This window comes from Colletotrichum lupini, chromosome 1, assembly GCF_023278565.1.
Source record: "Colletotrichum lupini chromosome 1, complete sequence".
Lineage (NCBI taxonomy): Eukaryota > Fungi > Ascomycota > Sordariomycetes > Glomerellales > Glomerellaceae > Colletotrichum > Colletotrichum lupini.
This window is the reverse complement of record NC_064672.1, coordinates 7,849,679-7,872,420: the sequence shown is the minus strand read 5'-3', so window position 1 is coordinate 7,872,420 and position 22,742 is coordinate 7,849,679. Positions and strand designations below refer to the sequence as shown.

Genomic DNA, 22,742 nt, shown 5'->3' with positions numbered 1-22,742 from the left:
ATGTCACCTCCTATCTGCACAAAGACGTTCAAGCTGAACAACGGTACGATACTCATCGCCATGAAAAATGACACGCATCTCATGAGTTCCCATGGGCTGACCGACTCTCTGCAGGCCTCGAACTCCCCGCCGTGGGTCTGGGAACATGGCAAGGTAGGGAGAGCTCTCATACCGAACGCGTCCCACTGAGTCTGACAGCCTGAAGGCACTCCAGGGTCAGATGACTCCAAGGCTATGGAAGATTCTGTCATACACGCCCTCAACTCCGGATACCGTCTCATCGACACCGCTCAGCTCTATGGCGTCGAAGACGTTGTGGGCAGGGCCATTCGCAACAGCGGCGTCCCTCGTGAGGAGATCACCGTTGTGACCAAGTTCTGGGGAGAGTGGCATCACGATCCCGCGACGGCCCTGCAGATCTCACTGGACACCATGGGCCTTGACTACATCGACGTGTTCCTCATGCACTGGCCCTGGGCCACAACTCCGGCACCGGAGAAGAAGGTCTTGAAGAAGTGGGAGAGCCCAACGTTCATCGAGACCTGGAAGTCGATGGAGAAGTTGGTCGGCCCCAAGTGCAGGTCAATTGGCGTCAGCAACTTCATGCCTAAGGTCATGGATGAGCTACTCAAGGAGGCCACTATCGTGCCTGCCGTTAACCAGGTTGAGTTGCATGCTTTCAACCCAAACCTGAACCTCGTACCTTACTGCAAGGAGAAGGGCATTGTGGTCACGAGTTGGAGGTGAGCTTTTTAATACCTTTAAGCGAGGATCGAAGACATGTTGGACAAATGGACGGGGCGCTAATTGAGACAGCACAATGGGTGGATCGCGTCCTTCCCAGAATGAAATTCTCAACCACGAGCTCTTCACCAGCATCGCCAAGGCACATGGTATCTCGGCAGGCGTCGTGTCCCTCTCCTGGTGCGTCCAGCGCGGCATCGCCGTCATCCCAAAGAGCGCCAAGAAGGAGCGGATTGAAGAGAACATCCGCCTTGTCACCCTTACCGAGGAGGAGATGAACAAGATCAATGAGGCACATAAGACGATCAAGAAGGAGAGATTCTCCAACGGAATTGCGGTGCAGCACATGGAGATCGATGGAGTGATGACCCAGCAGGGCTGGACCTACGTCGATATGGGCTACGAGGACGAGAATGGCAACTGGCTAGCTTGAGATAGCAGACCGTCAGTCGCTTTTGTTGGGTAGCATCGAGAATTCAGTATAAACCCACTTAAAGGATAATACATTGCCGCTGCTTCAACAACATCCATTATTCGTCCGTAATCATATTATCGTATCAGTACGCTTACAAATGTATGGGTCGTTTGCTCCCGTTGTACGCAGAGCCAAGCCTCTGCATTCGTCACCGAAAGCGCCTATAACTCTACATGTCAGCGGAGTTAGAGTAAAACCGGGGAGGCAGCCAACTTATAGGTGCTGGTGCACTAACGTACCTACGCAGAATGTCTAGCTCTGTCCCTACCCAATGAGACACCTTTCCGAGGATCTTTACCTTCTCTACAGATGAAAAGCCAATTATCACTCCTGACTATTACTGAACACTCGAGTAGCTAGGTTGGAATAAAGCAAACTGCTCAATGACGGGCCGACTCACTCGTAGTGCCTCGCATTCAAGATAAAAAGCAGCTGTGTGAGCTAAGCCAAGCCATGCCTGGCCATAGCACCGCCTGAATCGGGGAGTGGACCACTAGCGTCGCAGCGAAAAGCATAAAGTCAACCACAGCCTCCTCCCCGTCCTTTTGCGAAAAAATTTCCCCTCCATATCGAGAAGATTAAACAGCCAAAAATCAGTAGAAGCCGCCGTGATGGACTTGTCACCTCAGGAAGAGGAGCTATCATTGACGAGGACAGGATCTTCGTCGACGTCAGAAATCGTCCCTGTATCTTTAGGACAATTGCCAGCGCAAAGTGAAGCCCTAGAGTCGTCAGAAGATTGGACTGGCTTGACGTCAAGCAAAGAGCGGAGGAAACTTCAAAATCGACTTAACCAAAGAGCACGTCGTTAGTCCGCCCCGAATTCCCTGGCTTTCCACAAGTCATTGTACGCCATCTAACTGGATGGATTGCATCTAGGTAGAAGAATGAAGCAGGAAGTCTTTCGTCAGATGAGTCAACTAGAGGGAGTGATCAACGAGACCATAGCAGAAGCAGAATCAGCTGGCCGTTTGCAAAACGGTACCACCGGAGATGAAGGCTACTCGCTTCTGCCATGCCCCAAAAGGAGGAGCGAGTTGATGATCCTCGCACAGGAGGCACGAAGAAATTATGCCCTGGGAACCCCGGCTCCTCGACAGCTAAGCGCCCTCGTCAAGCTCAACCTGCTCACTGCGCTCTGGCGGAATACGCAGATATTGGGCTTCAACGTACACTCCATCTGTGAGGATGAGTTCATTTCTCCACATAAGTCGACCCACCCCCTTTTGGCCACCCCATTTCTCCATCCCAGCCACCGCATTAAAACCCTACCCACGATTTTCAAACCACCACAACAATTATAAAAATCGTCCAAATATAATTCTTTTTTATATACTTATTTATCGATATATAATAGTCTTATATACCGAAAATAAAGTTATTCGGGCTCTTAAGGCTATTAAAAGAGGTCTCTTAGTTAATCGGGCCTCGATTAAGTTCGGAGTTCTAAAATTAACTCTTTATAATTATAAAAAAGGCTATTAAACGAGGGTAATAGTATTCGTAGACCTCTAAAGGCTTCCTCTATAGTAAGAAGATTAACTAGCTTAGTAAGTTTATATTTAATATAATCTAAGGATTATACTAATTTATAAATAGCTTATAAAATTCGTTAAGTAAGTTCTAAGATCCTAAGGGGATATAAATCCTCTTAAAAAGAGATAAATAAACGCTTTTTTAAAAAGGAACTTATTAATTAAGGTCTAGAGAAGTCGTATTATTAATTCGAGGCGTCTAAATAGGGCTATTACTAATATAATTAAGTTATAATTTAGATTACTTAATATACTAGAGATTAGTAATATTAAATAAGTTAATAAGTATAATATAAATAAGACTAGTATCTTAAAGAGTAAAGGATTTAATAGCCTAGTTTTAAATAAGGTAGAGACTATAGTAATATAAAAAAAAAAGCTTAGTTCGTATACTTAAGTATTTATAATTAAATATATCTCTACTAATAATTAAGCTATTAAACTACTAGTTATATATAAAGGAAAGTTAGTATAATAGTAGTAATTTCTATTTAAACTTAACCCTTATATTAGTTAAGAGTTTATAATAATAAATAATAGCTAGACGACTAATAAGACTACCCTTAAGTAGTTAAAAATAATATTCTTATTATAGACTAAGACCCCCCCCCTTAGGGGGCTTAGTATACTTAATAAGCCTCGATTATTAGTTCTAAATAGCTATAGGAGTTATATAATAACAGAATTTATATAAGAATATTATAAAAATAACGTCTACTTACTATTCTTATTATTATATACTTCCTATATCTTTTAGCCGTTAAATATAACTATCTTTAAACTTATTAAGTCTAAGTATAAAAAAGAGCTTAGTAAGGAGGACATAGTAAACAATTCTATTATTATTAAAAAGCGGTACTTCTTAAGCTATTACTAAAAAGCTCGTTTAGCTAGTTTAACGTCGTTAAATATACGAAATAAGTAAAAAGTAACTAAACTATATCCCCTTAATATAGCCAGACTACTTACTAATTTAATAGTCCTACCTAACCTAATTATACTAACTAAAAAGACCGTAAATACTAAGTAAGTAATTAGTAATACTAAAAAAACTATTAACTAAGTATTAGTAACGTTTATTATTAACTAATTAATATTTAAAAAAGCTAGCGAGCTCTGTGATTAGTTAAAGTTATTTATAAAGCTTAGTCTAGACTATAACACTTAATAACTACTATTTAAAAAAGTAAAAAAAGTATTTAGCGAGTAGGCCTACTATTTAGTAGTATCTTAGTACTATATTTAAGTTCTAAAAGCTAAAGTTAACTAATTAAGGCTATAAAAAAAGAAGAGTATATTAATAGACCTAAATACTAAGTTTATAAATATTTAAGATATATAGAGAGCTTAGGAAGACTTTAATAACCGTTTAGTTAGTCCTAGTTAACTCGTAGGGGTCGAATTACCTAGGGAGAATAAGAATTATATTATTATAGTAGTAGAAGATAGTTAATTAATTAAGTATAGTTAGTAGCGATGTTTTAATACTATATTTTGATAGGGTGGCCAAAAGGGGGGGGTGGCTAAAAGGGGGTGGGTCGACTTAATCTCTAAGGCCCAGACCTTCCCTGCTATTCTCGACAAGAGCTCTCGTGGCCTCCATATTTACGTCCAACGGAAGCGCAGAAAAAGATTACACATCACCCTTTTCTTGACGTCTTCCCGTTCCCGTCACTAAGAGAAGCCGGAATTCGGGCCGAAGAGCTCGGGTTCTTTGACGAAGACGACTTTTGCCTCGACATTTTCCATCTCGATGACAAAAAAGACGGCGTCGAGCGACCGCGTATGATAGTCTGGGGCGAGTCTTGGGATCCCCGCGGTTGGGAAGTCAACGTCGCGTTTCTGCGAAAATGGGGCTGGATGGTTCGAGGCTGCCCGGAGTTGCTAGAAGGCACGAATTACTGGCGTGAGAAAAGAGGCGAGAAGAAGTTGAACTTCAATCTCAACCCGTGATGACGATGTGGCATCGGAGTAGGATACGTCATTTCACCAAGTGGGCTTGTTTGGGTACATGTAGAGGTAGAATACATGAAGTTGCAAGTTCAAGAGGCGCGGACAAGAAATTTGTACTGCTTCAATGATTTTGAGCAAGGTTTCAGTCTGGATCAAGTATAGTTCTCCCATAATCCAATGGCAAGTGATTGACACGCATGACTTCCAAGAAAGCTCAACAAATATGAGAATAATAAGGCGGTTGAATGACTTCCCGTGAAGGAGTCTACACTCATTGATTGGACCTCCTTGAATACCCCCTTAGAAGGGCTGGAGAGTCGCATGCCAGAAAAGTTCTCCAATAGCATATCTGTCCGTCAGAGGCTTAACCTCCTCCTTCACACACGTCTTTTCGACCGGGACTCCCTCAAATCTCGCCCCAATCCATGCAGCAATGTCAGCTCTCGCCGCCTCCAGAACCTGGCCGTGACCCATGCTCGGGTAAACTCTTGCATGAACAGGGCTCTCAGGGAATGAGGTGCAAGTCTGGTTGAAGTCATCGAGTGTAAGGTTGTTAGGCGTGATCGTGTCGGTCTCGCCCGAAATGACCAACATTGGCGCCGCGATAGAGTGCGGGCCTTGGCCGTTGTATCGAGCTGCCCATTCGTCGACGATAGGAAGCGTCAACCAGCTTGTGTTCTTGTAGAGTTGCTCCGGGGTGAAATCACCGACGATAGCGAAGCCAGACGTGAAACATGACTTGTCGAGGGCACCCAGACGCTGCAGAGGAATCTCCCCAAGGTAGTCCGCAACCTTGATCTGGTCGGGGAAGAGCAGAGACAGAGACTGGAGGAAGTAAACCGAGAAGGGGTCGTGGGCAGCCTTTCCTTGAGCAAGCGCGAGAGAGGCAGGGATCAACTTCTGCGGCCGCAAAGCAGGGGCGGCAGCCACGGAGCCGATAAACTCGCCGGCCTCCAAAAGAGCTTCTTGGTCAGGCTGAGCCAGACGCTCGTTGGTTCTCCATGCCGTCATACCACCTTCGCTGTGACCATAGACCACCCACTTCTGTCCCAAAAGGTCGCCGATTGCCTTTCTCGCGGCAACGAGAGAGTATGCGACATCAGCAACGTGGAGCCAGCCAGACTCGTACATGAAGCCCTGGGGAATGTCGGAACCCTGACCAGCATAGTCGGGAGCGATGACAGCATAGCCAGATTCGGCGAGGATGAAAGGGGCTTTCCAGTCGTAGTACAGACCCTTGTTGCTGGTGGGGGCACACAAGCGGCTACGACCGGCAGTTCCGTGGGTCCAGACAACGGTGCGCAGCTTGTTCTCTTCGGCTGTAGCACCGGGCTTGGCGAATGGATTGGAGAAAGGCAGGAGAACCCAAGCGGATGCGGGGATCGGCTTGCGGTCAATGTCTTCGGTTACATAGAGGACCCTTGACAATGACAGACTCGCGGGGATAGTCCAGTTGGAAGAGAGCTGCGCAGCGGGCACGTTCTCCCACAGCAGGATGTCACCAGGCTTGGCACCGGTGAAGTTGGAAGGCGTAGAGTAGAACGGGTCGGACACGATGTCGCTTACCCACAGGGAAGCTTCAGCTTCGTAGGTGGTTTGGATGGCGGTTTGGCAGGCTGCGTCGCAGCCCTTCTGGCATTCGGCATCGCAGATGGGGTCGAGTGCAGAGACGATGCCAACAAAGGCAGCAGCAACAGCTACGAAAGACTTCATTTTGCCGGGATGATCTTGAGTTGGAAAGAAACGCAACCCTGCTGGATGAGGAACGGAAGGGAGTTATGATCGCTACCAGCACCGGGTCTTTATACAAGATCGAGGACGGAAAGGGGGTTCATCTCATTATCTGATTATCGACCATAGATATGATTACAGGAGTTGGACTCATTGATCTTGAACCTTAATTCCACGCTTTACCTACACAATACTACGAGCCCAGGTTGTTGAGCAGTCATATTAAGCATACGTGCGAGGCAAGCTTGGTAGTCGCCCCAGTGTCGCATACAACTTCCCCTTTTGGGATGGATCACCCGCCCCCCGTTGCAGCGCATCCATCCCTAATTGTGATCGGGGTCCAGTCCAAGCCCGGAACCATGGTAATCGCCTCAGCTAAACGTTTGTCGATAAACACTCTTGAGTTGCTTTCAGCTTGAAAATCGGATGTTCCCAGTCGCATTCATTCTCGGAACGTTTCCGACCCATTCCGTCTGATCTTCTGTATGCCTCCAATTATGAGAGGCGGACTTCGGAGACTTCTGTCAAGCTGGCATGCATTTCACCCCGCCAAGCTATGATTATATCGGCCTCCCACCGGCATCTGTTCCCAGTGATGCGGTGCTACTCCACCCTCAAAGATATCAGCTTCTGATCGGCCGGCCCTGGCAAACAAGGTCATGCACATCATGTTGTATGGCATTGCATCCTTAGGTTCTTTGCGTACCTTAGATTGAATGAACCGATGATCCTTTGGAAGTATCTCGAGCCGGAAGCATGGTATTTGCCACAACCAATGCGTCTGGTATCCTGAACTTATATTTCCCAAACTTGTGTATTCCCTCGATCTTACGATGCAGTAGGTAGCCCTGTCAATCAGAAATCGCTTTGTATGGCGTACCTCTCCTGTGTTTTCTTCGCTGGACTGCTACATCATCTTCCCGAACCTATTGGCCCTTAATGTATCAAATGGCCAGAACGGCGCCTAAGTCACGTAATGAAAGGCGCTCATCAAATCGTTTGATACAAATGAGTTAAGCAGCGGAAAAAACTCCAATTCTGTTCTTGTACGTGCCTTAATAGACATATAGGTTATGAAGGATGACTTTTGTATGTTCTCATTACCAGCGAGTCATATTTTAAGTAGGCAACCTGAGAAGAATTGAGGTATTGCAGTATCAAAATTGACATCTACGGCGTTTCATAACGTACCTTGCCCAAGTCTCACCTGCTATCTATTACTTAACCCTTTCCCTGATCACAAGAAATTATACTGCACAATTCAAATCTCATTCGCTATTTAGGGGTTGTTGGAAATGCTTCAGCGGAGACGCCAGGCGAGCAACAGCAGCATGGGGTTTACTACGGCTGCTTTCAGTTGAATGGAGATGGCAATCTCATCGCTGTCGGAAATGCTTGCGGAGATGCAACGGTACGCGGTTCTATGATTATACGCGACTCTTCGATTGTTGTTCGAATTTCCAGGGACAATTATCTTTCTTTGGCTTGGATGTCGGGTCCAAACATTCAACTACAAGAGCGCCACGTGAACGCTTACTTTGAACGATCGCTTCCGTCATCAACACGCTAGGAAGCCGTGTAGGCGTGACCGACGAGATCTAAGCGACTCCTCTTCCCCGCACCATGTGGCATTCCGGCTTCAACTACCGACAAAACTATCTTGGCTTAGCCATTTTCCCCCCAAAATACACCTGTTCACCATCAACTCCACCTCCCTATCTGCGTTCTTCAAAATGGAGAAGACAGATACAGCTGAGGTGCTGGATGTGTCGCAATGGCCGACGGCGGCGAAGTTTGTCTCTCGGTGTTGCGAGTTTTTGAATGAGGTGCAAGATTTGTAAGTTGTTTCACCTAACACATGATTTATGTGAAATCAATCCATCCAACTCACATCGACTACACTAGAACACCCGGTAAAGACTTGGAGACGCGACTCAATCAGCAGTTCGGACCTGGCAATCAGTACTACGAAGACTTCTGTTCCCATATCAAACAGGGTCTCGAAGAAGGATGGGTAGCGCAGACCGAGATTGACGGACGCAAATACCGGCGGGGCAAGATCGCACTTCCTTCGGCGGCGACAAGATACTTCAGCATCACGACTGTATTCATGGATAGCGATACTGAGTTTAGAGGACAATATCACGCTCATCCTTACGGCGAGATAAACTGCGTCATCAAGCTGGATTCTACGGCAGAACTCAAAGGAATGCAAGGCTGGCAGGGTGCTGGCTGGACATCCCCCAGACCTGGAACACATCACTTCCCTGAGGTCCGAAAAGGAGCTTTGGTAGCACTTTTTTTTCTGCCTGCCGGTCGAATCTCTTATAATGCTGAGCCGGGCGCCCCACAGCCTCTATCGGTGTAGATATGAGTACATTAGCAGAGCATGATTAAGTCGACGGTTCAAGGCTAGAATGTGATCATGAAAGCATGACTTGAGGTTTCTACGTAATTCTAAGGAGTGGCACAGCTCTAGTCCAGTATTTGGATTGTGGAAACTTTGCGGATAACAGGATTAGAAAGAGGCATGTTAAAGAAAGTGAGCTTTGCACGGAAAAGACCACGAGAAAGCAAAAAAAGTAACACGCTAAGGAAAGTTACAAATCTCAACATAATCCATCAAACAAAGCCCAGTCGAACCACAGGATCTCTGAATCTCTCACAATTAGTCAAGAGTTTTCAATCCTCGGTATTAGCTTTTTTCAGTCTCCTCAGACTGGGGCCGTTGATCTGCCTTTGCACAGTTCCATTCTGAACAGGACCTTGGCCTGACAGCATGTTGCAACCGGAATAGTAGGCATGCAAGACCGGAAGCCCACATAAATCGCGGTCGTAAGTGGCGTGGATATTGTTGATTTGTTCGCCAGGCCCAGACTTTGTACAATTGATGAATAGGAGTGCATTGTCGGCAGAGTTCGAGGGCTGAGTCATATAAGACGAAGCTGTGGGGTTTGCGTTACCTGTCGGATTGGAAGTCCAATTCGACCGCGGTATATAGCCGACTACGCAGGGGCTAATTAGGGGCCCTATTTATAATTATCGTAGCTAGCCTAACCTACGGTTAAAACCTCCTTTTTATACCTACTACGCAAATATTTATATAGTTTAATTAATCTCTTCGTTAACTACGGTTCGAACTAACTACCCTATAATAAAGATATTAATACTAATTAGTAATTAAATTCTATTATTATAGATTAATAAGGTATCTCGCTACGTAAAAAAAACGACCTCTTAATACTATATAAAATAAGAAATTTATACTAATTAACCTTATAAAAGTAAATAAAAAAAGAGGTAATTCTCGAATATTATATAGAATTAAGTAATCGTAGCCCTTTACTACTTATAAAAAGTCGACGTTTATTATATTAAACTACGTTAATTAACGGAATTACTTAAATAACTAGCCTTTTACTATCGCCCCGAGTAGCTTTTTTATTAAATAACTTTTCTATAGCCGGCCCGTAATTAGAAATTAACTAGTTAAATTAATAAAAAAAAATATTTATATAACGACTACTTACTTAATTAATTAGCATAACGAACGAGCTTAATAATATAATATAAAAAAATACCGCGTAATTAAAAAAAGGGATTTCTAAATATAAATATTCTTACTTAATAATAAAAGTAACCCTATAGGAGTTATTAAGCTAAGAGATTTATAATATATAAAAAAGTTTATTATTATGAAGATTTTATAAATATAACTTTAAGCCCGCGATCTAAATAACCTTTTCGTAGCTCTCTTAACTACCCCCTAGGTATTATTTAAGAATATAATATAGGGGATAGTTTAATAAAAAAGGAGGGGATTTAGAGGTCCTAATAATATTAAGTTAAGAGTATTACGGATTTTAAAAGTTAACTTAAGAAAAAGGCGGCTACTTTAAAATAGTCCTACGACCTTTTATTAAAGTTATTATTAGCTTAAAAAAAGGTTAAAAAGACGAGGATTTAAGGGGGAAAAAAAAGAATCCTCTAAAAAGCTACTTAAAGGCTTTTTTTTATATTAGCTCCCGGCGCGAGATTACTAATTTTAAAAAATTAACTAAGTAATAAAAGGGATCGCTAGTAAGTAATAATTACCTAACCGTAATTAAATTACGAAAAAGACTACTTAAAAAATATAAAATAGGGTATTAAGAGGCCGTAAAAAATAAAATCTCTAAAGTATCTAACCCTATTACGTACGAGTAATAAGTAAGCATTTTTAATAAGTCCTTAAAATATACGATTTTATAAAAAAGAGGGCTTAACTTCGTTAACCATACTTAACGGCCTATATAGTTTTTAATAACTTATATAGCTCTTTTACGAGCCGCTTAGCGTTTATTTTTAACTATTTTTATAAAATACTATTTTAGAAAAGGTAAGTTAAGGAAAGAAGCTATTTAAAGATTATAGAAAGTACGAGGCTTAAAAAGCTAAAAATATACGAGATAGCGGAAATCGGTAACTAATAAAGATCCCGAGACTAATTACTATATCTTTTTATAATAATATAAACGTCTATTACTATTATTATAAAAAGGAACTATTAAAACCTACCCTTTTATATTAAATAAAAAAGAGGATCTTAATAAGTATAATAACTAGTAATTTAAAAAGGTAATAGTAATTATTAAAAATAATAAAAACGAGAGTAATAGTAAGATAATAAGAAAAAGCGGGAATCTCTTAGACCTCGATAAATTCGTTAGGTAGTAAAAGTACGGATTTATTATAATTAGTGCGCGGATTAAATATATCCTTATTAAAATTAAATATATTAGTAACTACTAATACGAGTATAAGCTAGAGCACGACCCTTAGTAAGTTAAAATAAAAAAGAAGAGGACGAAACCCGATCCTAAATAGAATCCTAATCCCTTATAAATAAGTAAATATTAACCCGGACTATTAAGGGACGTAGATATATAAAATCGCAAATTAGCTTAATAATAAGTAAATTAACGCGGTATTAATCTATTTAACTAAGGTTTATAAAAAAAGGGGCTATAGGGGTAACCCTTATTTTATAAAATCGTAAACGACCTTAATTACTAACTAAATAAATAGTTCGCGAGTATAAACTTAGGAATTATAAAAATAATTAATAAATTCTTTTATAAGCGAGGGGTATTATTAACGTAATTATAATTATAAAAGCTATACAAAATTTTAGTAGCGATAATTATAGAGGAGGAATTCGTATTATAGAACTAGGCCTAGGTTAATAAAGCGTATAATCGCTTTAACGAATTTAAAAAAAGGGTAAACGACCTAGATTTCCTTTTTATAATTACTAACGGAAATTTATTATTATAAAAGGATATACCGGGGTAAAATATAGTATTAGAAATACGATAATCGATAATTTTACTTATTTCGATCTATAACTTATTACCGTTATTAACGCAAAATTTAGTACTAATTAGTTAATAAAAAAAGAAGTAAACGACCCGAAGTTATTAATAATACGTAGCGACGTAGGGATTATATATAAATACCGAAAATCTAATAATAAATACGAGGCAATTTATAGACCTTAAAAAGATCTTTCTAAAGGAGAAATTATACTCTAGGGGGAAGTATAAGGTCTTATAAAAAACCCTAACGATATTTTATAATTATTATAAAAAAGTCGGAATTAGGGAATACTAATACCATTTAGTAATTAATATTATATTTATAAATAAAGCCTCTAATTATTATTATAAAGCGGTACGTAATCTTAATTAAAACGACTTTTTTAATATAATTAACGCAATCCGAAGCTACTTTAAAACCTACGATAAGAACTTAAAGCTTTTATTTAAGCTACGAGCGATTTCTTTTATATCTATAACTAGGATAATAAAAAGTAAATTATAAATAGAGATCCTTAAAGAGCTTATTAATTAAATCGATAAGTTAGTAAAAACCTAGCTAAATAAGGGGATAAATAAGTAGAAAGTTAGATATTTTTATATTATAGTTTAGCGTATATTAGAGGTAAAAATAACCCTATACTAAGTACCCGAAAACTACGAAACGCTCTACTCGAGGCTAAGATCTAGCTTTAATATTAAAATATTAAAATAAAAATACCGCGCTAAACCTACCTCTAGGTATATAATAGCCCTTATTAATAATATTAAGTCGATCGAACGTATAAAAAAAAAAAAAGAGGCTAGATATAATAATCGCTAGTAAAGAGGCCTAGATTTATTAAATAAATAAAAATTTAACTTATAAATAGGGTAATAAAAAAGGTAATATTATATTTATAAAAAGGATAGATATTAATTAAGTAATTACTCTAAGAAAGAGTATACTAAATCGTACGAATAGTATAAAAAGTCGAGGGTAGTAAATAGTAAAACTAGCCCTCGTTAGTTTAACTAATTCTTTATTATATATAAGGGCAGATCCGGGGGTATAGAACTTAGTAATAATAGCTAAAATAGCGGCCTAAAATATATACCCCCCATAAGAAATTCGGAAGATAAAGAAGATCTTACCCCCTATATTAATAAATTAAATTATAATAAAATTAATAATATTAACTACTCCTTTTTCGCCCCGTTAGCCTTTAGAAAATATATAAAGCTAAACGAATAAAGGGTAATAAAAGTTTTTAATAAGTAGGCTTTTATTTATAAATAATAAGGAAAGGTCCCTTAAATAACAGATATAAAAGAGGCTAAAAGGGCAAATTTAATAAGGCTAAAGCCTATTCTCTTAATAATTAAGGAGAAGACGCTATCTCTTTTAATATTTAAAAAAAAAGAATATAGTACTAAACAAATCTAGGAGTAGCTAGAGGGGTCCTTTTTATACTACTTAGATCTCTTAAATATTAAGCTCGTATAAGTATTTTATATAAGTAAAAGGTATAGCCTAAATAACTTTTATAAGATTATCCTAAATACTGAAGTATTATAATAGTTAACTAAAAAAAAAGTGTAATTCTAAGTACTATAAAAAATCGCGCTAGTAATACTTAATACGTTAACGGCGGGTATTATAAAAATTAGTTTAAGCCTAGGTAAAGAAATCGTTACCCTAAGTATAATAAAAATAGAGATATACTTCGGAACGATAACTTTTTATATTTTACTTATTAATACCCTATTTCTCTTATATTTAAAAGATATAAATCGACTAAGTATTATATTTAATAATACGAGGAATAAAATCTTTAGTAATAAGTACTTTAAAATAGTTAAACAATAATAGGGGTATACGTTTATAAAGCTTATTAACGATATAAAGTTAATTAATTACTTAACGGAAAATAAGCTTAGAAAACTATACTAAAGATTTAGGTACCCGTTAGTTACGAGGCTATATAACCTCTTAAAGTAATTAGGTAATAATAATATTAAAATAGGGGCACTAAAATAGTTAACAAAAGTATATTATTAATACTAAATAAATGCGCAGAGCTTACGTAAATTTAAATTTAAATTACGTAATAAGCTTAACTTTAATTAGGAAATCGTTATTAATATCTTCTATTTAAATAGTTAGCTAGTACTATATATAATCGACGTAGTTATATCTTTCTAAGTAGGGTAATTCCTCTAGGATTTATAAATAAAAATAATATAAATAGCCCTGCGAAAAAGCTAGATCGATATATACTAAGGACCGCTAAACGGTATTAAAACTAACGCTAATATTAATTTTAAGTTAGTAAAATTTAGGGATAATACAACGGCTTACGGTATATAGCTAAAAGTTATACTTATTAAAGCGTATTATAATATTAAAAAAGTAAAGAGGGTATATTAATAATTAAAAAGGGCGTTTAGAATTATTAAAAAAGAAAATCCGGATTCTACCGACGACGAATACCTCTAAATAGTACTTAAATACTATAATAATATTATAGGGCCTAACGGACTTATACTAACGTTATTAATATTTAGAGTATATTTAAAAACGACCTTAGCCTCGCTATTATTACTAAGTATAAGCTAACGAGCCTAAGTAATTAAAAAAATAATACGGGTACTACGCGAGGTAAGTATAAAAAAATAAGTTAATAAAGTAATTACTATACGTAATAGGCCCAATATAGGGGATAATTTAGATATATTACTAAATTTAGATATATAAGTATAATACGAAATTACTTAATAGTAGGCTAGGCTATATAAGTTAATTTTTATTAACGAGCGCTCTTATATAGTTACGAGAGATCGTAACTAGTTACTTAAAGTATTAATTATAATAGTTAAACTATATTATATAGATCTTAACGAGGTAATTTTTAACTTATAAAAAGAAGAAAAGCTAGGGGAAACTATATAACTTATAGTAGAGGTATAGGAAATTATCCTTAACGAAATCGTCGTAGTAGTATTAATAAATAACGAGGAAGAGGAAATTATTAAAAAGGTACTAATACTACTAGTAAGACGTTATAAAAGACTACGATAATAAGCCCTAACGCAGTAATTTATTACTAATAACGAGGTAATTAATACTTTTTATATAGTAAAAGAGAAAGCCGATTTTAAGCTAGTAGTTAAACTACGTAAAGAAGGCGTAATTATAACTATTAAAAAACCGTATAAAAGATTAAATCTTATTAAAGTAAATACTCTTTACGATCGAGGGGTCTATTAATTTATTTTATACGACCTAGAAAAATATATAAACCTCTATATATTTAAATTATAAATAGTTTGTAAAATTAAAAAGAAAAGAATACCCTAGCTATATGAGAAGTCTAAATACGTAATTTAGGAGTACGGTAACGTTAAAAAAGCGACGTTATTTATATAATTACTTACTATATAGCGCTATAGCTAACGATTAATAATAGTATTAATAATATCGTTACGGAAAAAGGGATACGAGATTTAGAGCCGTAATATTACCTAGGCCTATACCTAACTAGCTATAGGGCTTATAAGGAAAATCCTAGCCTATTTACTAAAAGAAATAGCTAATAAGTACTTAAAAAGCACGATTATTAAAGTACTTAAGCTACTATATAGGCTCGTAGAATCGGGTACTTATTAATAGGCTACTTATTACGATTTTTATATTAATTAACTATTAATAGTTACTTTTACGTACGACCCGTGCTTATTAATCGTAAAGTACGAAGGTAATTAATTTAAAATTATTAAAATATAAACCGACGATATATTAGGCCTATTCGATATTAATTTTATAAAAAAAGAGGATAAAGAACTTTAAAAAGCGGGCTTCGTAGCGAAGCTAAAAAAGGTCTTTATAATAAATACCCCCCTAGTATTTAATAGCGGGATTTTTATAATTAAAAGGGAAACCGTTATTTTTTAATAAAAGGGGTAGGGTAAGAAAATTAACCTCGTCGATTTAAATATAACTAATATTAAAAAGCGGTATAAGGCTAAGCTTATATAAGGGGTATATATTATAAATATTTATTAGCCTAAGGTAACTTTTAATTATATTAAAGTAATATAAGCTATAAATCTAACTAAACGAGACGTCGAAGTACTTAATAAGCGGCTTAAGTAATAATAAACGAATCTTAATTAAGGTTTCGTTTATTACTTAATTAACTTTATAACTAGTAAGCTTTACGTCTTTATTAATAAGTTATTTATAAATAATAACGACTTTACTTCGTAATTAGGGTATATTATTATCCTAGCTAATAAGAGTATAAATAAGAGCAAATTTACTATATATAGTAATATAATCTATTACTCGTTAATTAAAAATAAGTGGGTAATAAGAAGTATATTAGCATTAGAGGTATATAATATAGTTAATAATATTAACCTCTCTTATATAATTTTAACGACGCTAAAGAAGATTACTAATTAAATTAGCCTTTTACTTATTCTAATAATTATTTATACTAATTCCTACTCGCTATACAAATACCTTATTAAATTAAGAATAATAAAAGAAAAGAGGCTTATAATTAATATTATAGCCCTTAAGTAATTATATAAAAAGCGCAAAATACTCGAGATTTATTAAATTAATAATAAAAATAACCTCGCAAACGCTTTTATAAAAGTAGTACTAAATAAGGGATTAGAATAATTTATAAGTAGTAAAAAAGCTACTATATAAATAGAAGGATAAGTTATATAAAAAGAGTAAAAAAAAGGGGGAAAAAGAGACGACTTAATAAACGGGCCCGAGGTTAAATTATACTTCTAATTATAGTAGTTAAATCGATAAAAAAAAGAGAAAGTTAATATTAAATTAGAAATTTAATTTAACCGTAATATATAGCCGACTACGCAGGGGCTAATTAGAGGCCCTATTTATAATTATCGTAACTAGCTTAACTTACGGTTAAAACCTCCTTTTTATACTTACTACGCAAATATTCATATAGTTTAATTAATCTCTTCGTCAACTATAGTTCGAACCAACTACCCTATAATAGGGATACTAACATTACTAAAGTAGGTATAATTAAAGTGAGGTCCAGGTCGCTACATAGCCATCTAGTCAAGCAGATTTAAGTCGTTCTCGACGTACGCGCCGTTTATTTAGTTGACGCCTTTACCAGCCGTGCAGTTGTAGTACATGGAACGACCTCGGACTTCACTTCCGAAGGGAAATTCCTGTTGGGGCCAATCTTGAGAAGAAGGGCGGTCGCCGGTAGGAAGGGGATGGCCCTGATGTTGCTCAGAGATGTGGCTTTGTTCGGCTTCGCTGGTCATTCTTTGAGGGTGCATGTAGGTATGAAAAGCAGAAGCAGGCTTCCAGTCTTGAGGCCCATGCGAACTCTTCACAAGCGCGACTGAATCACCACTCGTTGTGGATGATGAACCACCGGCTTGTTTTTCGAATTCGGCAGCATCGTGCTTAGGACCAAGCAAAAGGCTCTCCTGCCTGTTGCGTAAGGGACGGTTTGCCATAACACGTATGTCTGACTGTATTTGGTGGAGTGTGCTGGCCTCGATGTTGTGGATAATGAGAGAAAGGTGGGACTTGCGCCTTTCAAGAATATTCAAGGTATTCTTCAGATCTCTCTCTTTGCGAAGAAATCCCAAGGATTGTAACAAACGGCTTCTGCTTAAAATTGACTCAATGTCGTATTGGTTGACAATCGCCTGTAGCGAAAGAGTCTGTGAACCAATCTCTTTGGTCTGGAGAAGGGGATTGAGAGATATAGAGGTGGAAAGATCACAGAGTTCTTGGAGATGTGTTTGATAATCTTTCAAGGCTGATGGCACGTCTTTTATCTTTTTCATGAGCTCGAGAATCGCAAAGCAAGATACCGCAAGCTGGCTAGCAGCAGCCGCAACTCCGACGATTTCGGCCATGGTTGAGAGACCGTGGAAGTGAGTCAAGGCCTAACAACTCCAAGGCTTTGTGGTAAGGCTACTGATCACCACCAGGCGGTGAGAAGGGCAAGCCAATAGATATGTCCGCACAAGAGATTCTTGCACTTTGAATCTCAAGATAGCATAGTGGTGTGGCCGGAAGACATGCGGGCAGACATATGCGCCGAATGAAGGTTGCAATAACGTGGCAGGAGATGATCAAGTCGGTCTCTGTCTTGGGGGCCGCGTAGTGAAGAAGTCATGACATGCCTATGGGTGAACTCTGTACATGTTGAAGATGAACAGAGATACATTCCACGTTGTGATGTAGGAAGAAATAAGGCTGATATGCAAGACCGGGCAGGGTTTATCCGGAAAAGGGGGCTGAGTCCATAGAACGGCTTCGTTCGATTGGTTTTGGAAGAGCCTCACCAAGAAGATGAATTCCATGTCATTGGTTTCAAAGCAGCCTCTAGAGGCAATGTCGCCATGCTGCTGCTTTTTTGTGCTGAGGAAATTCAAATCTTTCCTCTCACCGCCATTAGAACATAGATCTTGGAGATGGAATGGGTGTACTCACTGCTTTAGCTCAGCTATGGACTTGTACTGTCGTGAATTGCGAGTACTTGAATACTAGTGGACAGTTTTTGGTCATCTGGAGACTGGAACCTTTCTATCTCGTCAGAGTCAAGATGCCACCACAGTTAACGGAGACTAACATCCATGACGTTTGACTATTCTCTTGAGACCCAAGGTAAGGTACTTGAATATGTGATGTTTTGGTACCAAAAAGCACTCGGCTTAATATAGAGATCCACTCGCGTTGCTTCCGGATAACGAGAAGTTGAGAACCTCCCCAATTTACATAGAAACTCACACTCTTCGAGGCTCCGAATGAATGTCCCTATGCAAAAATCTTGAAAGGATCGATCAAGCTTGGGTTTGGTGTGCTGTACATTGGGGGCGAGACTTGGGCTTGCTCTTATACAGAAGATGGTGGGCATGGTGCCCGATGCGTGTATGCTGGCAGCCCTGTTTGCGAGGCGCTGCGATCAAGCTGATCTCGGGCATCAGACGTGAGATCGTCTTGGGACTCACATACTCATCAATTCTTTCCATACAAGATACTTGAGAAACAGCAAGCGGGTTGGAGTTCATTGTGCTAAGTACTATGTCTTGCAACATTATCGATAACACGCTGGGAAAAGTGATACCCGCACCAACGCGAGATTATAAGTCTGTAACGATGTTTCGCGTCTCGCTTCCGCTCGACATCTTCTTACCGCGGTCAGAATGCAGGGTACCTTGTGCCCGACACAGAAGCGTTTGCTCCTCCTTCTTTCACAATGGTACCGGACGCGTCGAGATTGCTTTGCCTACCTGCTGCATGCAAGACTCTTTGTCATTGGGCAGACCCCTGGACACTCACCACTTGGCGCTTCGCACCAGACGGCCCTTGCTTCGACTTTGCCGCAGCGATGGCCACACAGGCATGGTCCCAGCCCTCCCACAACAGAAAGATTGCCTAGTCTCCCGTGAATTCTCCCAACTTGGGGTGTCTTGAGCTAGGCTAACCACACCACCTCCGAGTCATTACGACGACTGACTGGTCAAGCGAACAACTGGGTGGTTCGATTCGCCGACAATGCCACCGAAAACTACGATGGACTACGACGCTGCAGGAAGACAAACTGAGTCTACATATCCGTACACCGCATCGAACAATGTTTGCTCCGCAGCCAAGAATCAGTACAACGGGCCTGTCAAGATCAAAATAAACGAGGGAACGATCATCAACAACATCCGACCGGTGACAAACAAGACTTCGTACTACATCACAGTTGTTCCCGATGGACGATTTTCCACTGGCACATCAAGCCCTTCCGACAAGCGCGATACGGAAAATCCAGTTGAGGAGGATATTTCCCATGATTCATCCAAGACAACACCCACTTCCGACGGTCGGCAGATCTCGCTACCCAGCAGCGTTGACCAAGCCAAACATGCACGTCTCCCGTATTGGGTTGCTTGTTCTCCTCGCATTAGCTGGTTAAGGACGATCATTCGCCATTCAAGCCTGCGGGCTTACGGCCTTATCTGCGGATTTCTGATGTGGTGAGCTGCACGACGAAACTCCAACCAAAACGCGAATTCCGCTAACACAAGTCATTCGACAGCTTGATTTCCTACTATATCGGCACTCTACGTCACTCCGAAAGCATTCGCTAAAAGTGCCTGAGCACTCCGATCCTCTAGTAAGCCTGATGCTTCGGCGCTGTTGAGCAGCATACACACCTCCTCATACAGTCTGGTCGACTGGCTGAAGGCCTATAATTACTGCAGGTCTTCACCGGAACCACAGAATTTTGTATTGCGGAAAACAACACTATGTGGATAGGGCGTGATCGGCACTGGTCGAAGTCTTGAAAGCAACATTTAGAGAGCAAGTCTACACATGTTCTTGGTAATATCTTCGTCTAATACCTCAAGAATTTGTCATATCCAGAATAGAGAGCTTCTTCATCATGTACTCGTTCGGGATCTGAGTTACTCCGTCTCTAGCGGTGCTCAACGCAGCTTTCTCCCATTCGTCGCAAAGACGGAGCTGCTCTTGACATTTTTGCCTGATGACCTCAACGGAGTCAACTCCAATCGGCACCCTGATTGGGAACGCCTTGTTGGCTGCTAAGCCCTGCCCTTTGATCACGTCCCAAATGACTGGCGGTAGCTTGTCCACGGATGATGGGAGGTTTGGGAAGACTTCTGTCGCGATTTTTCCCATAGCTTCACCATACAGGCCTTGGTAGTCTGCAATAGTGGGGAAACCAGGAGGAGATCCCTCAGACTGAGGCTTGTCTTCATTCTTGTCGTTTATGGCAGTATTGACACCACCGGGCTCGAAGATAACGGCTTTGATACCGAGATGAGCAGTCTCCCTCTGGAGACTCTCCACAAACACTGCTCAATGATTAGACTCTTCGTCTTGTTTCATTCGATCCCCCTCATCTGGTTTGGGCCACTTACTTGTGAGTGCACCTTTGGCCATGCCATAATGAGCCATAAATGGAAAAGATGCCCAGCCGAATCCAGCACCGATAAACCCAAAGGTACCTGATTTTCTTTCACGAAAATGCGGAAGAGCTGCCTGAACCACCTTCACTGCTCCAAAGAGGTTGGTGTCGAACATTTTCTGCACAAATTCTTCGCTACAAGCTGTTCGTTAGTAGGGCCCCTTCGTTTCCTACATGACATGAGGTTTTGGAGGTACTTACTCCGCTTCTTCAATTGAAGACAGGAGAGAGTAGCCGGCATTGCTAATGACGAAGTCGATGTGCCCAAAGACCTCGATAGCTTGTTGCACCTGGGCTTTGATATCTGCAAGCGGGGAGGTTACATCGAGGTCGAAAGGTACGACGTTGTCCGACTTCTTGTCTGCGAGCCTCGCCGTCGCATTCCGACCTGTTGCAATGACCTTGTCGCCCCTTGCGGCGAACTGTTCCACGAGGGCAGCCCCTATGCCCGAGGTGGTGCCCGTGATAAGCCAAACGTTTGGTTCCTGCATTTCGTCGATTTATATGTTCCGGGTCGATTAGTTTTCAGTGTAGCTACAAGTTAGGATAGGTTGTCTGTGCGAGTTTGACGGAATTGAAGAGGTATAAATGAACAACATAATGAAGCGCAGGGGACGTGGTGATAAGCATCATAAGCTTACGACAATTGCGGAGAATTCAGTCTAACGATAATCCTCAAGGAGCAAAGTGCATCAGACTACGTCATTCGTCTTACCCTACGGTGTCAGCAGAAGGGGCCTTCGGACACGGGGTGAAGCCTGAAGTACCCTCGAGTCCGGCCTTAAAAGTGGGCTGCGGCCTTCGGGCTTTGGAGCCAAGACGGTCCTTTCTGAGCCGCTGAGCAGAGATGCCGGTTCTCCATCGGAGCTATCTGATTCGGCGCCGTTTCTACCAACCGTCAGCAGTAGGACAGGAGTGTGCAAGTTATGCTTACGACACAAAGGCTAGTCAGCCCAAGCTAGTGAATTTTCGGGACTCTGCTGATGATCTACCTTACCTGATATGACTAATACCTTATCGAACTCTACTCCACATACGAATGTCGTTGTTCATCCCCGTCCGTAGGTATCTGTTAGGATTATGGGACTTCAATATGCGGCTCCAATAAGAAAGTCATTCATTACTAGTCTCTGTCCAGTAACTTGTTGGAACTCAATCCGGCTCCTCTATTCGCGTCAAGCCCGTTATATTCAGTGTCCACTTTCTTCTTCCACTGAGCGTAGGTAAATGGAAGCGTTGGTGTTCCCCATTGCCTTTCCTTCAACGTCTTTACTATTACTCATAGAAAGCGAAGTAGCTCGGTCGAAAACCTTTCGGACTGACAACAGCAATTAACGCAGGTACGTGGACTAGGGATGGCATGGAAGCATCGCGTATCAACCCAATTTCCTTTCCTTTCCAAAATCGCTTGCCCGGCACCTCATGATTGGGCGGCTTCGAACTCGGCTCGCAACTGTCCCTACCAGGGGTGTGTGGATTCCAAGCAACCAAGCAACGGTTAAACACGCTATTGGGACTGTGAGTTTGACTGGTTTCTTGGAAGTCTATTGGCGCTTAAATCAAGAATGCGCCCTTGCGCCATGTGATCATCCCAGCATTGCGGGTGCTTCCGGACACCCACGCGATGGCATCATGAACAAGGGGCAATAACAGGTTCGCGACCGACTTGTGGATTTCTCCAGATGGTTCTCCCCGCAGAGCAATGTGGCCCTCCATGGGGTATCTGACCGTATCTACCGAAAGAGGCCTGTCTTCCCCAGGCGCTAACCCCGTGAACGGACGTGATTGCACCGTCTGTGGGGTTCCGTGTCCCCGCATCGTGAGAGAGCTCGGTAAGACGCTACCCCGACTCGGAGCTAGTCAACTAGCCGCGCCATAGAAGAGCAACGTCGATATGAAGCTTTGTTGTTGATTCTGAAGAGCTCGTTTGCGACGGAACTCGGAAACTCGATGCCAAGGCCCTGGC

General features: G+C 40.4%; 7 protein-coding genes across 7 annotated transcripts; 4 read left to right on the top strand and 3 right to left on the bottom strand.

Annotated features, from left to right (window-relative positions):
• CLUP02_02277 (aldo/keto reductase) lies at window positions 1-1,177 on the top strand (the record flags this gene model as incomplete). The annotated part of the gene is made up of 4 exons (XM_049281309.1): window positions 1-43; window positions 115-153; window positions 215-743; window positions 817-1,177. The coding sequence occupies 4 exons, from the start codon at window positions 1-3 to the stop codon at window positions 1,175-1,177; spliced, it is 972 nt and encodes a 323-aa protein (XP_049137266.1).
• Window positions 1,178-1,467: 290 nt separating this feature from the next.
• CLUP02_02276 (uncharacterized protein) lies at window positions 1,468-4,835 on the top strand (the record flags this gene model as incomplete). Its single annotated transcript, XM_049281308.1, has 5 exons — window positions 1,468-1,479; window positions 1,717-2,026; window positions 2,099-2,401; window positions 4,310-4,703; window positions 4,802-4,835. 5 exons carry the CDS (start codon window positions 1,468-1,470, stop codon window positions 4,833-4,835), a joined length of 1,053 nt encoding a protein of 350 aa, XP_049137265.1.
• Window positions 4,836-5,007: 172 nt separating this feature from the next.
• CLUP02_02275 (uncharacterized protein) lies at window positions 5,008-6,420 on the bottom strand (the record flags this gene model as incomplete). Its single annotated transcript, XM_049281307.1, has 1 exon — window positions 5,008-6,420. The coding sequence occupies one exon, from the start codon at window positions 6,418-6,420 to the stop codon at window positions 5,008-5,010; it is 1,413 nt and encodes a 470-aa protein (XP_049137264.1).
• A 1,751-nt stretch (window positions 6,421-8,171) lies between these two features.
• CLUP02_02274 (p-hydroxylaminobenzoate lyase) lies at window positions 8,172-8,806 on the top strand (the record flags this gene model as incomplete). Its single annotated transcript, XM_049281306.1, has 2 exons — window positions 8,172-8,275; window positions 8,344-8,806. The coding sequence occupies 2 exons, from the start codon at window positions 8,172-8,174 to the stop codon at window positions 8,804-8,806; spliced, it is 567 nt and encodes a 188-aa protein (XP_049137263.1).
• A 314-nt stretch (window positions 8,807-9,120) lies between these two features.
• Window positions 9,121-17,705, bottom strand: CLUP02_02273 (uncharacterized protein; the record flags this gene model as incomplete). Its single annotated transcript, XM_049281305.1, has 2 exons — window positions 9,121-9,401; window positions 16,943-17,705. 2 exons carry the CDS (start codon window positions 17,703-17,705, stop codon window positions 9,121-9,123), a joined length of 1,044 nt encoding a protein of 347 aa, XP_049137262.1.
• A 1,246-nt stretch (window positions 17,706-18,951) lies between these two features.
• On the top strand, window positions 18,952-19,934 carry CLUP02_02272 (uncharacterized protein; the record flags this gene model as incomplete). The annotated part of the gene is made up of 3 exons (XM_049281304.1): window positions 18,952-19,260; window positions 19,321-19,820; window positions 19,883-19,934. 3 exons carry the CDS (start codon window positions 18,952-18,954, stop codon window positions 19,932-19,934), a joined length of 861 nt encoding a protein of 286 aa, XP_049137261.1.
• Window positions 19,935-20,190: 256 nt separating this feature from the next.
• CLUP02_02271 (uncharacterized protein) lies at window positions 20,191-21,267 on the bottom strand (the record flags this gene model as incomplete). The annotated part of the gene is made up of 3 exons (XM_049281303.1): window positions 20,191-20,663; window positions 20,730-20,911; window positions 20,978-21,267. 3 exons carry the CDS (start codon window positions 21,265-21,267, stop codon window positions 20,191-20,193), a joined length of 945 nt encoding a protein of 314 aa, XP_049137260.1.
• Window positions 21,268-22,742: the final 1,475 nt, after the last annotated feature.